The sequence below is a fragment of the Nothobranchius furzeri genome, chromosome 8, assembly GCF_043380555.1.
Source record: "Nothobranchius furzeri strain GRZ-AD chromosome 8, NfurGRZ-RIMD1, whole genome shotgun sequence".
Taxonomy (NCBI): Eukaryota; Metazoa; Chordata; class Actinopteri; order Cyprinodontiformes; family Nothobranchiidae; genus Nothobranchius; species Nothobranchius furzeri.
In genome coordinates, this window is record NC_091748.1 from 81,060,815 (window position 1) to 81,073,806 (window position 12,992).

General features: G+C 43.2%; 2 protein-coding genes across 2 annotated transcripts in view; both read left to right on the forward strand.

Annotated features, from left to right (window-relative positions):
• The window catches only part of med16 (mediator complex subunit 16), a 45,427-nt gene extending 44,634 nt beyond the window's left edge, over window positions 1-793 (forward strand). The window contains 1 exon segment of the mRNA XM_070554398.1: window positions 504-793. Within this exon segment, the coding sequence (XP_070410499.1) occupies window positions 504-630 (127 nt within the window). The 3' untranslated portion in view covers window positions 631-793.
• The window catches only part of LOC139071602 (spectrin alpha chain, non-erythrocytic 1-like), a 337,529-nt gene that overhangs the window by 168,203 nt on the left and 156,334 nt on the right, over window positions 1-12,992 (forward strand). The gene's annotated exons all lie outside the window — the stretch shown is intronic.

Here is a 12,992-nt window from a genome sequence, read left to right on the forward strand (position 1 = left end):
CAGGTTTACAACTTTTACGAAATTCAGCAGCACGTTTCCTGACGGAGACCAGGATGCGGGAGCACTTTACACCTGTTTTAGAATCACTGCATTGGCTTCCCGTATGTTTCAGTATCAATTTTAAGGTTCTTTTAATGGTTTTTAAGTGTCTTAATGGTCTTGGGCCCTCTTATCTCTCAGACCTACCACCAAATAGTTCTTGAGCGCAGCCGTGCCTGCAGCTCACCGCTCTCCTCGAGGATGAGTCAAATTCAGAAATGTCATTTCACCAGTGTGTGACGATGACTAATGGGACTTTAATCAGGAATTAAGACTCCAGATCCTGCCATCTGAAGCTTTCCTATGATTTGGCACTCTTCTAGATTCTGAAACAGGTGCACCAGGGCATTTTTGTACCCAGATTACTACTTACAAGGCATTCATTCCTACTAGACATCACTGCAAAAGTATAGATTAATCATGTGAACCACGTCTTTAACCTGTCAACCTCTGCCTCCTCACAGGTGTGGCTGTGTGACGATGCTTAAGTCTCCCAACGATACAAACGCCATGAAGCAGTGGGAGCAGCGCTGGATTAAGAACTGTCTGTGTGGCGGTCTTTGGAGGAGGATTCCCCCCACATTCACCTGAACCTGCTCCATTACCCATCCTGGAATCAGATACAAACAGTTCTGAGTAAAACTGTACTAGTGCCAGCAGAATCTGAACCAGAATGCCCTGCGGCGTGATCAGAAGTTTCAGTGACTTATTTCTACTGTAAATAAAATCTGTTTTCAGTTTTTGTTTCTCATAATCTCACGAGGGTTATCTTGGGTTATCCTACCTCACCCCTTTAGTTATGCTGAGTTTACCCCCTCCCCTCACAAAAACAAAGACGTCTATAGTGGCTAAATATGATGCTCAGGCTTTTGAAGTTGCTGCAATTAAACATTTACAGCAGAAACCTGATCATGATCCAGCAGCTCCAGCTACTGTGTGCAGGTGAAGGTTCTCAGTCATTCAGGTCATGGTAATCCAACGGGATTTGAATGAAGACTACTGGGGTGCTGGCGGTGGTGGCAGGTCATATTACACCACACTGGCCGCTTATAGAATACCGCTGCTGCAGAGCAGTGAACATTATCACGTTATTATTCTTTAGATTTAAAAACTAATAGTAGGTACAACATAATATAATCATAAATGAGTTATCTGCGCTTCAAGTTTATTTGTAACATGAGATAAGGTGCATGTGTATGAATGAACGTGTGTGTGTGTGTGTGTGAGAGAGAGAGAGAGAGTGAGTGGTTAAGGGAATGTGTGGGTGTGAACATCAAACAGCAGTTAACAGAGATACAAGTGGGATAATGGAATTCTACATCAGAATCATAAGGGAAGCTATTACTTCTTGATGTGCATTTACTTTGATGCGACGATGTTACAATGTATAGCAGTTGCTATAAAGAGGTCGGAAAGGATTAGCAAAACTATGTACAGGTCCTCAAAAAAGTTAGCGTATTGTGATAAAGTTCATTATTGTGTGTAATGTACTGATAAACATTAGACTTTCATATATATTAGATTCATTACACACAACTGAAGTAGTTCAAGCCTTTTATTGTTTCTAATATTGATGATTGTGGCGTACAGCTCATAAAAACCCAAAATTCCTATCTCAAATAATTAGCATATTTCATCCGACCAATAAAAGAAAAGTTTTTAATACAAAAAAATTCTACCTTCATATAATTATGTTCAGTTATGCACTCAGTACTTGGTCGGGAATCCTTTAGCAGGAATGACTGCTTCAATGCGGCGTGGCATGGAGGCGATCAGCCTGTGGCACTGCTGAGGTGTTCTGGAGGCCCAGGATGCTTCGATAGCGGCCTTAAGCTCATCCAGAGTGTTGGGTCTGGCGTCTCTCAACTTTCTCTTCACAACATCCCACAGGTTCTCTACGGGGTTCAGGTCAGGAGAGTTGGAAGGCCAGTTGAGCCCAGTAATACCATGGACAGTAAACCATTTAGCAGTGGTTTTGGCACTGTGAGCAGGTGCCAGGTCGTGCTGAAAAATGAAATCTTCATCTCCATAAAGCTTTTCAGCAGATGGAAGCATGAAGTGCTCCAACATCTCCTGATAGCTAGCTGCATGGACCCTGCCCTTGATAAAACACAGTGGACCAACACCAGCAGCTGACATGGCGCCCCAGACCATCACTGACTGTGGGTACTTGACACTGGACTTCAGGCATGTTGGCATTTCCCTCTGCCCAGTCTTCCTCCAGACTCTGGCACCTTGATTTCTGAATGACGTGCAGAATTTGCTTTCATCTGAAAAAAGTACTTTGGACCACTGAGCACCAGTCCAGTGCTGCTTCTCTGTAGCCCAGGTCAGGAGCTTCTGCCGCTGTTTCTGGTTCAAAAGTGGCTTGACCTGGGGAATGCGGCACCTGTAGCCCATTTCCTGCACACACCTGAACACGGTGGCTCTGGAAGTTTCTACTCCAGACTCAGTCCACTGCTTCCGCAGGTCCCCCAAGGTCTGGAATCGGTCCTGCTCCACAATCTTCCTCAGGGTCCGGTCACCTCTTCTGGTTGTGCAGCGTTTTCTGCCACACTTGTTCCTTCCCACAGACTTCCCACTGAGGTGCCTTGATACAGCACTCTGGGAACCGCCTATTCGTTCAGGAATGTCTTTCTGTGTCTTACCCTCTTGCTTGAGGGTGTCAATGATGGCCTTCTGGACAGCAGCCAGGTCAGCAGTCTTACCCATGATTGCAGTTTTGAGTAATGAACCAGGCTGGGAGATTTAGAAGCCTCAGGAACCTTTTGCAGGTGTTTAGAGTTAATTAGTTGATTCAGATGATTAGGTTAATAGCTCGTTTAGAACAGTGGTTCCTAACCTGGGGGTCCCGACCCCCACAAGGGGGCGCCAAAGCCTCTCAGTGGGTCGCCGGACCTCTCCACTTTAAGGGGTTAAAACTTCATTTATTACTTGTTTATAGCCTACATTTTGCTCACATTTTTTTTCATGAGTGAAAAGTTTACTGATATTAAGACAGGAAATAATTAGTACAGAAAGAGTAACACACTTTTAAGAACAATTTGCTCAGCTCACTGTTTTATTTTGAAGTGTCAAAAGTTCATTAAAGATAGGACTGGTTGATTAATCACAGCCTTTACAGTAAATAATCTAGTATAAACAGTAATATACACATTTAAGTACATTTTGCTCAGTGTATTTTTATGTGTCAAACGTTTGTTGAAAGGAATGATTGATTTATCAGTGTTTACAAGAAACAATGTGTTCAGAAAAGTAATACAAACTGTCAAGCACATTATGCTCTGTATGGTTTTGTTAATGACTTTGTTCTGTACTGGAGCCTACTATTACTGTTATCTATTGAATCAAAGCATATTAAAATGTGCTTGAACAATTTTATCATTTCTTAATGTTTGTACTGGAAGAGAGAATGGGAGGGGGTCGTCAAAAATTTTACTGGTAAAAAAGGGGTCTCTTGGGAAAAAGGTTGGGAACCACTGGTTTAGAGAACCTTTTCATGATATGCAAATTTTTTGAGATGGACCTGTATACAGAAAACATCAGTAGAGTTTATTGAAACATCAGATGAATTTAAAGCTTCAGGTTGCACCCGACTGTTTCTGTGAATGAGGAAATAATGAACAGGTAGTATCAATTTAATAACAAACAAAATATGTGGTCATTGACAAAAATTTACTTGAGGTGTTTGATGTGTTTTGCAATAGATCTGTTCATTAATTTGTTTAAAGTTCGCCTACGTTAAATGTTTCAGTCAGAAACTACATAATTTTTATTTCTCCAAATTTTAAAGTGTACCAGGTCAAGCAGGCTATGTCAACAGTAATCTTCTCTAACTCTGTTATCTCTACCAGCTCCGAACAGCATGAGCCGATGTTGATATTTAAATTCCAAAGGGGCACAAAAGGCAGATTTTCCCAAATCAAACTGTCCAGCAACTTTATACTTAATTTCAAAGGCTTTTAATGTGGAAACCCATATTTAAGTTAAAGCATATTAACTTATTTATAACCCATATTTAAGTTAAAGCTGCAACCCAGAGTTTTCTTGTTATTTTTCTTTGTTGTCCTTCCAGGAAATGTTATGAAGCTGTTCTGACTCCTGCTTCAGCCTCTTGGCTGATAGAATATTTTCTTACTGGTGGACAAGGATACGGCCATGATACATGTGTTCTTTTTGATATGACCTTGCTGATCTACATTTGACAAACGCCAGGAAGATTTAGTTTATGACCAACGTTAACTTTTAGAGTGTTCAAAAGGCAGTTTTTGAATTCAGCAGGCACTACTCACCAGATTTTTTCGCCCGGGTGTTGTTTGCTGAAACTCCCTTCATTTTATTTTAAATGTCAGAGACAAAGATTAAAAAAAAATTTAATAAATAAAAATAAGGAGATAAAAAATGCTAGTTGTAGTCACTAGTTTTTTGTTGGTCTGGAATTACTGTTAATTACACAGCCAATTTCTCAGTCCAAGAGGTTCTACTAAACCCTAACCCTTTCAGCCACCAAACCCTAACCCTAACCCACCGAACCTGGGGTAGCTACCTCAACCAGAGGGTAGATCCCTTCAGCTGAAGTCTATATTGTAGTGTGGTCAGTGCTTAGTTCTGTCATGTTCACGAGCCGAGGTGAGTGCTCCTCTCCCACTAACCACCTTTGAGTCAATTTCCCACAGGTGAGGAGTAGAGGGGGCAGCAGCGGCACTGAATCTCCAATCAGGAAGTCTGGTACAAAGGGAGGATGGAGACACCACTCTACGCCGGATGATTGCTCCAGTTTAGGTAGCCCCAGCCACTCATGTTTGTTTGCTCGTTTGCTCGCTTGAACTTGTTTGTGGATTATTTGAATTTAGGACTACGGACTGTTTTGGATTACGTTTTTGGATTCTCCTCTGAACCCCTGTTTGTTTGCTCTGTTCAGGAGAAGTCCACTCCATTCATTACCCTCGCCGCTCGAGCCCCGGATCACCAGAACCATGTCCCATCCTCCTTCACTGCGCCTGCCTTGATTCTCTCCGCTACCTCACCCACCTCGGCCAGCCGGTCCTGCTCCGGCGTTCACCTTGGCTCCCCACCGGATTACTTTATGGACAAACGCCGTACGGCACACCCTCCACTGGACTTCCCAGTGCAACTTTTGTTCCCGGTTTAAAATGAAGAACTTTTCTTTAACTTACCCAGTGGTGTCGAGTCGATTCTGCATGTCCTGGGTTAAACACCTTCCTCGAGTCATGACAAGTTCTTCATCATTTTTTTTTGTTAAGTAACCTTCAGGCCTCTTAGTGGTTCAGAGTGCAGCTGCTGTTATTTTGGATTTTGAGGCAGGCTGTAAATCTGCTGCTGATCTTCCAGCCCCTGTTGCCTCAGAGACAGCTCATCAAATTTCAAATAGCAGATTAAATATCAATCAAATATCGAATTTCCAGAGAAATCGTTTATTTTCATCCATCCTCTGATTTCCCCATTACCCACATGTTTTGTGTCCATAAATGTACCATCTTTACTCAAAGGTGTTTGAGTTTTTATTTCCCATGTTAAATGTCACACCGTCTGTCTTCAGTATGAGGTCAGATTTAGGATTCGATTTACGACATGACAACCAACCTCTATAAAAATCCTGACCACCGATACGTGAGACGTGTGTTGATATGAGTTGCGATGTCCTTCTTTCTACAAGAATAAAGCAAGTCCAGGTACTCTCTCATTCATTCAAACAATTAAAACAAACAAAGAGATAAGGGGTGGGTTTCCTCCGGGTACAGTGATCCCTCATTTATCGCGGTAGATGCGTTCCAGACCTGGCCGCGATAGGTGAAAATCCGTGAAGTAGGGACACCATATTTACAGTACCGTACTATATTGAATTATCGTATGATTACATTCTCTTTTTGTGAGTAAAACTCAAGAAAAAATATTTTTTACTTGTTTTTTTTTTTATAGTTTTATTACAAAAAGTGCATTTTATGATGAAATTGATGAAAAAAAAAACAGGAATTTTTTGATATTTCGCATAGAAAAATACCGCGAATCAGTGAAAAATACCGCAAATCGACAAATTTCCCCTGAATAAGGCTCCAAAGAAAAAATCCGCGAAGTTGTGAATCCGCAATAAACGAACCGCGAAGTAGCGAGGGATCACTGTACTCCGGTTTCCCCCACAGATCACAACATGCCCTATAGGTTATAAATTGTAAGTCGCTTTGGATAAAAGCGTCTGCCAAATAAACATAAACATAACTTAGACTTTGCAAAGTGGAGAGGAAAATCAATACACACCAAGCATGAATTCAGATCGCTCTCGTCAGACCGAAGCCCTCAACAGCATTTATTGAAGCACAGAGTTGGGGGAAAAAAAACATACACACACATATCACTGTATTACGTAGACCCTAAGGCGGGAAGCTGCTCAGCTCCAGGTGCACACTGAATCAACAAAGCAGTTTCTAGACTTTTCTCATGGGAGTGTTACTGATAAACCAGATCAAGATGGTCTGAGGCAAGGTCAGCCCTTTCTGTGGGGACTGGTGGGGACTATCAACAGGATGAAGCTGCGTTTAAACATTGTTAATAAGGCACCAGATGTTTTAGCAGTCAAGACATTAATATCAATTCAATAATAATATCAGTTTTTACTTGACATTCCAGATAAATATGAATTATCAGTCTGACTGGTCTTTGAATATTTGATTTATTATTACCTTTAGGTTTTTTGAATATTCAAGGGAACACACTTCATTTAATTCAGAGTCAAGGATATTGTTATAAAAATGAATTTAATTATGTTTTTCTGAATTAATGATTATACAAGACAAAGTATGAATGAAATGATGGAATGTAAGCTAGATTGTCAAGGATTTCATCAACAACCCAGTGCCTGCAACCAGAGAAAAGTAAACAAATGACAGACAAGTATCCAGATTGCAATGAGGAGGCAGAAGCTACAAGGCTGCTGCCCCGAGCTCCTGAACTCCCAGTTTATTTAAAACATTAGATAAGAAAATGTGTGTGTGTGTGTGTGTGTGTGTGTGTGTGTGTGTGTGTGTGTGTGTGTGTGTGTGTGTGTGTGTGTGTGTGTGTGTGTGTGTGTGAGTGTGAGGTTGGCTGTGTCTGAATAAATGAGCGTACATTTAGGCATAGAGAAATACATATTATATTCAGATGATTGGATCAGTGATTAAGAAATAATAAGCATAACATTTCCATAACATAGATGTTTGTAGCAAAACCTTATTTAAGTACCTGAGAGATCTTGCGATGCCTGGGTTGTAAAATCAGTTTAACTGTATGGTTTAACAAGCTAGAGATTATTCAGAAAACCATCCAACACCATCGTGCAGAGTCTACAATACCCTTGTGTGATGGTCGCTCTCTGGGTCCAGAGAATAAGACGCCAGGGAGTTGAGTTCACCGAACTCCTAGGATCTGAAAGAGTCGCAGCTCCCTTTGAATTCAGATTTCACTGGTCATGAGATACAGATACTACCAGGGTCTGCAGGTTAAGCGTTCCATGTTTGAGGAGCTGTAGTGTCTGAAACCACTCGCAAGCATTGCAGAGAGGCTGTGACACTGTGACGTCAAAAGAGAGGATGGTTCCAAATGCTTGCTCACCCGGTCAGCTTAACAAAGTAAGCTGGCAAAGAACTTTTATTAACTGCTGATGACATTTTTAGACACATCAGAATTTGACAAGTTTTGAAGTGCGTCAACAAAAACTCAGGAAATCACTCCTTCACTCAGATACTTAAAGGTTATTCTTAGTGTGAAGTAAAAATTTTATAACAGTTATTGTCACGCCCTGCTGTGAGACCTGTTCATCCATCCCACTTCCCGTTTTATTTTGGTGTCACCTCTCCCGTTGCCGAGGAACGCTTGGGTGGCTGCCAGCGATGTCCTGGATCCCTCTCTGATCCGTGACTTCTATGCCCACTGTGCTAGTGACTTGAGCCCGTCAGGAGCCGGTCGTTGAGGGAGGTTCTAATAATAATAATAACAATAATGCATTTTATTTCAAGCGCCTTTCAAAACTCTCAAGGTCTTTGTACAAGACAAAATATAAGGAACAGCAAGCAATACAAACAACAAGAAATAAATGCTAAGAGTAATTCCCACGGGTAGAGTCGGAGCAGTAATAGACTAAAAAGAGTAGATGGAAGGAGGACAGTTGCAGTGAGCAAGCCAGGCGGAACATGTGAGTTTTGAGTTGAGACTTGAAGGTTGAGAAGGAGTTTATATTGCGGAGGTCAGGCGGTAGAGCGTTCCAGAGTTTTGGAGCTGAGTGGCTGAAAGCTCTGGCTCCCATAGTACTGAGACGAGTGCGAGGAACAGACAGGGAAGGTGAAGATGATGATCGGGAGAGCGAGTGGGAGTGACAATGTGGAGGAGATCAGAAAGATATGGGGGAGCGAGATTGTGGATGGCTTTAAAGGCATGAAGAAGTATCTTGTAGTCAATTCTGTATTTGACAGGGAGCCAGTGAAGTTGCTGCAGGACAGGGGTGATGTGATCACAAGTGGAGGTCTTGGTGATTATCCGGGCAGCTGAATTTTGGACTAACTGTAACTTGTTGAGTGATTTTAGAGGGAGACCAGAGGGGAGGGCATTACAGTAATCGATGCGACTGGTGACCAGGCTGTGGACCAAAATAGCAGTGGAGTGTTGACTGAGGGAGGGGCGGAGCCGATTGATATTGTGAAGATGAAAATAAGCAGTTTTTATTGTGTTGTTAATATAAGGAATGAAGGATAAGGTGTTGTCTAAGATGGTACCCAAGCTCTTAGCTTTGGCGCTGGGGAGAAGTGGTGTTGTCGAAGCTGAGTGAGAATGAACTGGTCTTGGATAGAGATGACTTGGTGCCAGTGAGGAGGATCTCAGTCTTATTGCTGTCATGCCCTGCTGTGAGACCTGTTCATCCATCCCACTCCCTGTTTTATTTTGGTGTCACCTCTCCTGTTTCAGTTCTGTTTCCTGTTTGTCATTACTCTGATTTTTCCCAGCTGCCAGTTCGTTAGTTTTCACTCTCTCGTTCCACCCAGGCATTAAGCTACTGATCTCTGGGTGCTTTGACTCAGTTCTGTTTTTGATCCTTAATTAGTTAAGTTTTTGCCTAAATAAAAGCCTTGTTATTGCCGAACTCTGCATTTGGGTCCAGTCCTTTGTGCCAGCCCTGACAGTTATGCGGTGCAAAAATGTTAAACATTGCTAATAATATCATGATATTGTCACAACGTGCGGGTGAGGAGAGCGGAGGTGAGTACAGACGCTTTTTTCTCAGCTCCCTTATCGGCTTCCCCAAGGCTCTTGTCCCGTCTGCCTACAGAGCACTTCTCTGCATTTCTCCTGAAACCACTACTCTTTTTTGGAAATATGGACTTAATTAATTGGTCATTCAACGCGATTGACAAAATTTTTTCTACGATGAGAACGGAGAAGGGGGCTCCCACCTGTCCCAAGGGGACATTCGCATCGGGATATGCACTCGATTCTTGGGAGGTCTGGCGAATCGTGTGCCTCTCTCAGCTGTCCATCGAGGATGTGGAAGATTTGTGGATGTTCGGCCTGTTGATCACTGGATTTCTTCTGATTGGAGTGGGAGGATATCTGGTTTTCTGGAAATTTGGGAAGACGGGAGCGATTGGAGTGCGACCCGTGCCCACGGAATGTGCCGCTCGGGCGGTGACCTCACAGACTGGGACGTTACTCGAGGTGAACCGTAAGCTGGATATTGTCCTCGCGGCGTTGCCTGTGATAGTACGCAAGACGGATTTGATCTCGGAGAGGGTCGCCGGACGATGCGGGGATGTGGAATGTAAAATTGGCTTCACTGGTGGACATGAATGACCACTTAGAGACTCCAAGACGGAGAGGAAAATTATCTCTGCCTGCCCTAAACAAAGTCATGTTTATCCTTATCTGACACCATAGCAGCCTCTCAAGGCCGCCTCAACACACCCCCACGAAAGGAGGAATGCCGACAGATGCTGTGTCCCGACCTTCACCCTCTTCCTTCAGATTGAGACGTCTGCGGGAAACTTCAATGTGCTCTCTGTTCCTTATCTCTCCCTCCCACCTGTTGGTCTGCAGCTGGTCGATGCGCCGCAGTGGCAGCTCCCATTGGAGGCTTCAGGATCCCGCCCATCCCCGCCTCCCCATCGGACTCTGATGTTGTATCTGTGCTGTCTGTGCTTCCATGTGAAAGGAGGTTTTTTTTGTATAATAGAGTTACTCCCCGCTGGGTCTAACTCTGCTATGCCTTTTTTTTTACCTACCCCCACTTATCCTCATGTAACACCCTTTTCATCTATCTATTAAGGTAGCGCGACTCATGTTGCGAATGACCGCAGTCACCAATTCTCGTTATGTGTCTTACCCACGTATGTCTGATCTTTGAATTGTGTGTACTGAAACTCAATTTCGTTTCTCCGTATGTCCTGCACATGAGGTAGAAATGACAATAAATGACTTTGACTTTGAAGTCAGGGCAAACAGACCGAGACATTCAAAAGGGTTTTAATAAAACACGCAGGACAAGAAACGATGAACCGACAAAACAAAAAGGACTGACAGGGTTTAAATACAGGAGGAGCTGGGACCTTGGGTGATAGGGTGACGAGAGGCAGGTGGGAGCAATTAACAGGGACACGGGACTGAACAGAATGGGGAGACAGGACAGGGTGTGACAGATATCATTGTGTTCATACTGATCATCAAATCAAATCAAATCAACTTTATTTATATAGCACTTTTCATACAAAAAATGCAACTCAAAGTGCTTTACAGATTAAAATGGCCCCATAGATCCCACATTCCCATCCCAGCCCCCCTCCCCAAGTATAAAACAATTAAAAATTACAGTTCCCCTCCCGCACCCAACTTCCAAAGTGGACATACAATCACCCGCACACACACACACACACACACACACACACACACACACACACACACACACACACACACACACACACACACACACACACACACACACACACACACACACGCACACTCGTGAACACCAGAGGAAACAATAGGCTGAGTTCAGATGGGTCAGGTAATGAACGACACATCATCAGCGGAGCCATCTGCCCTGGCTGCAACAGATCCACGGCAGGAGCCAAGACACTGGCCCATGATGCCCAGTGGCGTAGGGCAGAAACCCCCACCAGTGCCCGGGCACTACCTGGGGAGCGCCCCGGCCGCCGCCGCCCCTGACCACCGGCCCCAAGGCAGAGGGCTCCGCAGAGGAAACACTGGAGGATTTAAGATATATAACATATAAAATAATAAAAGCTAATAATGATAAAAAGTAACTGATAAAAAGTGATTATAAAGATAGTAAAAGAAAACATAATCATATAAAAACACTAAGATGTATATAAAATGATAAAAATAATAAAAGAGATAAATATGTATTTATAGATAAATAGTAATCAGTTAAAAGCTAAGCTAAAAAGGTGGGTCTTGAGCCTATTCTTAAAAGCCTGGATGTTCCCTTCGGACCTGAGGTCCTCCGGCAGCCCGTTCCAAAGGCGAGGGCCGTAGTACTTGAAGGACGCCTCGCCGTGGGTGTGAGTCTTAACTTTAGGGATAACTAGGAGACGGCTGCCAGAGGAGCGCAGAGACCGCGAGGGTTTATACAGTAAAAGCAGTTCTGAAAGATAAGAAGGCCCAAGACCATTAAGACACTTAAAAACCATTAAAAGAACCTTAAAATCAATCCTGAAACATACGGGGAGCCAGTGCAGTGATTTTAAAACCGGAGTGATGTGTTCCCGCTTCCTGGTCTTCATCAGGACACGTGCTGCTGAGTTTTGTAAAAGTTGTAAACCTGAGATGCTCTTTTTGGGAAGACCAGAAAGCAGGGCATTGCAGTAATCAATTCTACTGGTTACAAAAGCATGCACTAGCGTCTCCGTATTGGCCCGAGAGAGAATGGGGCGGACTCTGGCGATATTCTTAAGATGGTAAAAACCTATTTTTGTGATGTTTTTAATGTGGGGGATAAAAGTCAGCCCAGAGTCGAAAATAACACCCAGATTCTTCACTTGTGGTGATGGATAAAAAGACATTGACTGTAGTTTAGGTAAAAGTTTCTCTCTCTGGGCCTCAGGACCGATGACTAAAACTTCAGTTTTGTCCTGGTTGAGCTGGAGAAAGTTTTTAGTCATCCATGATTTAATATCTAAAATGCAATTAAAAAGTGTTTCCATTGGCTGAGAGTCATCAGGAGACACGGAGATGTACAACTGTGTATCGTCAGCGTAACTGTGGAAATTCACCCCATGTCTCCTGATGACGCTGCCCAGAGGGAGCATATAGAGGTTAAAAAGTACTGGGCCTAGAATTGATCCCTGAGGCACCCCGCATGTGATGCTGTGGACCCCAGAGGAACAGGTATCCAGACTCACCATAAAAGTCCTGTCTGTGAGGTAGGAAGTAAACCAACTGTGAACAGCACCAGAGAGGCTGATCTGTTTCAAACGGGTTAAAAGAACAGTGTGGTCTACTGTATCAAAGGCAGCGCTTAGATCCAGCAGAACCAACACTGTTGCCCTCCGAGCATCATAATTTGTTCTAAAATCATTTAAAATCTTCAGAAGGGCCGTCTCAGTGCTGTGGTTCACCCTAAAACCAGACTGAAATTTCTCTAGGACATGTTGGTGGTTGATAAAATCATTGAGTTGAATTAAAACAAGCTTCTCTAAAATTTTGCTTAAAAATGGTAAGTTGGATACCGGTCGGAAATTGTTAAAGTCATTAAAATCTAAATTGCTCTTCTTCAGCAGGGGCCTCACCACCGCCCGTTTAAAAGCAGCAGGAAAGACCCCCGTCTGAAGGGAACAGTTCAAAGTTAAAATCTCATCTCTAAATGAGTCATAAAATTGTTTAAAAAACCTTGTGGGGATCGGGTCCAGAACACACGTGGTGGGCCTCACTGAGGAGGAAACTTTATCAATAGT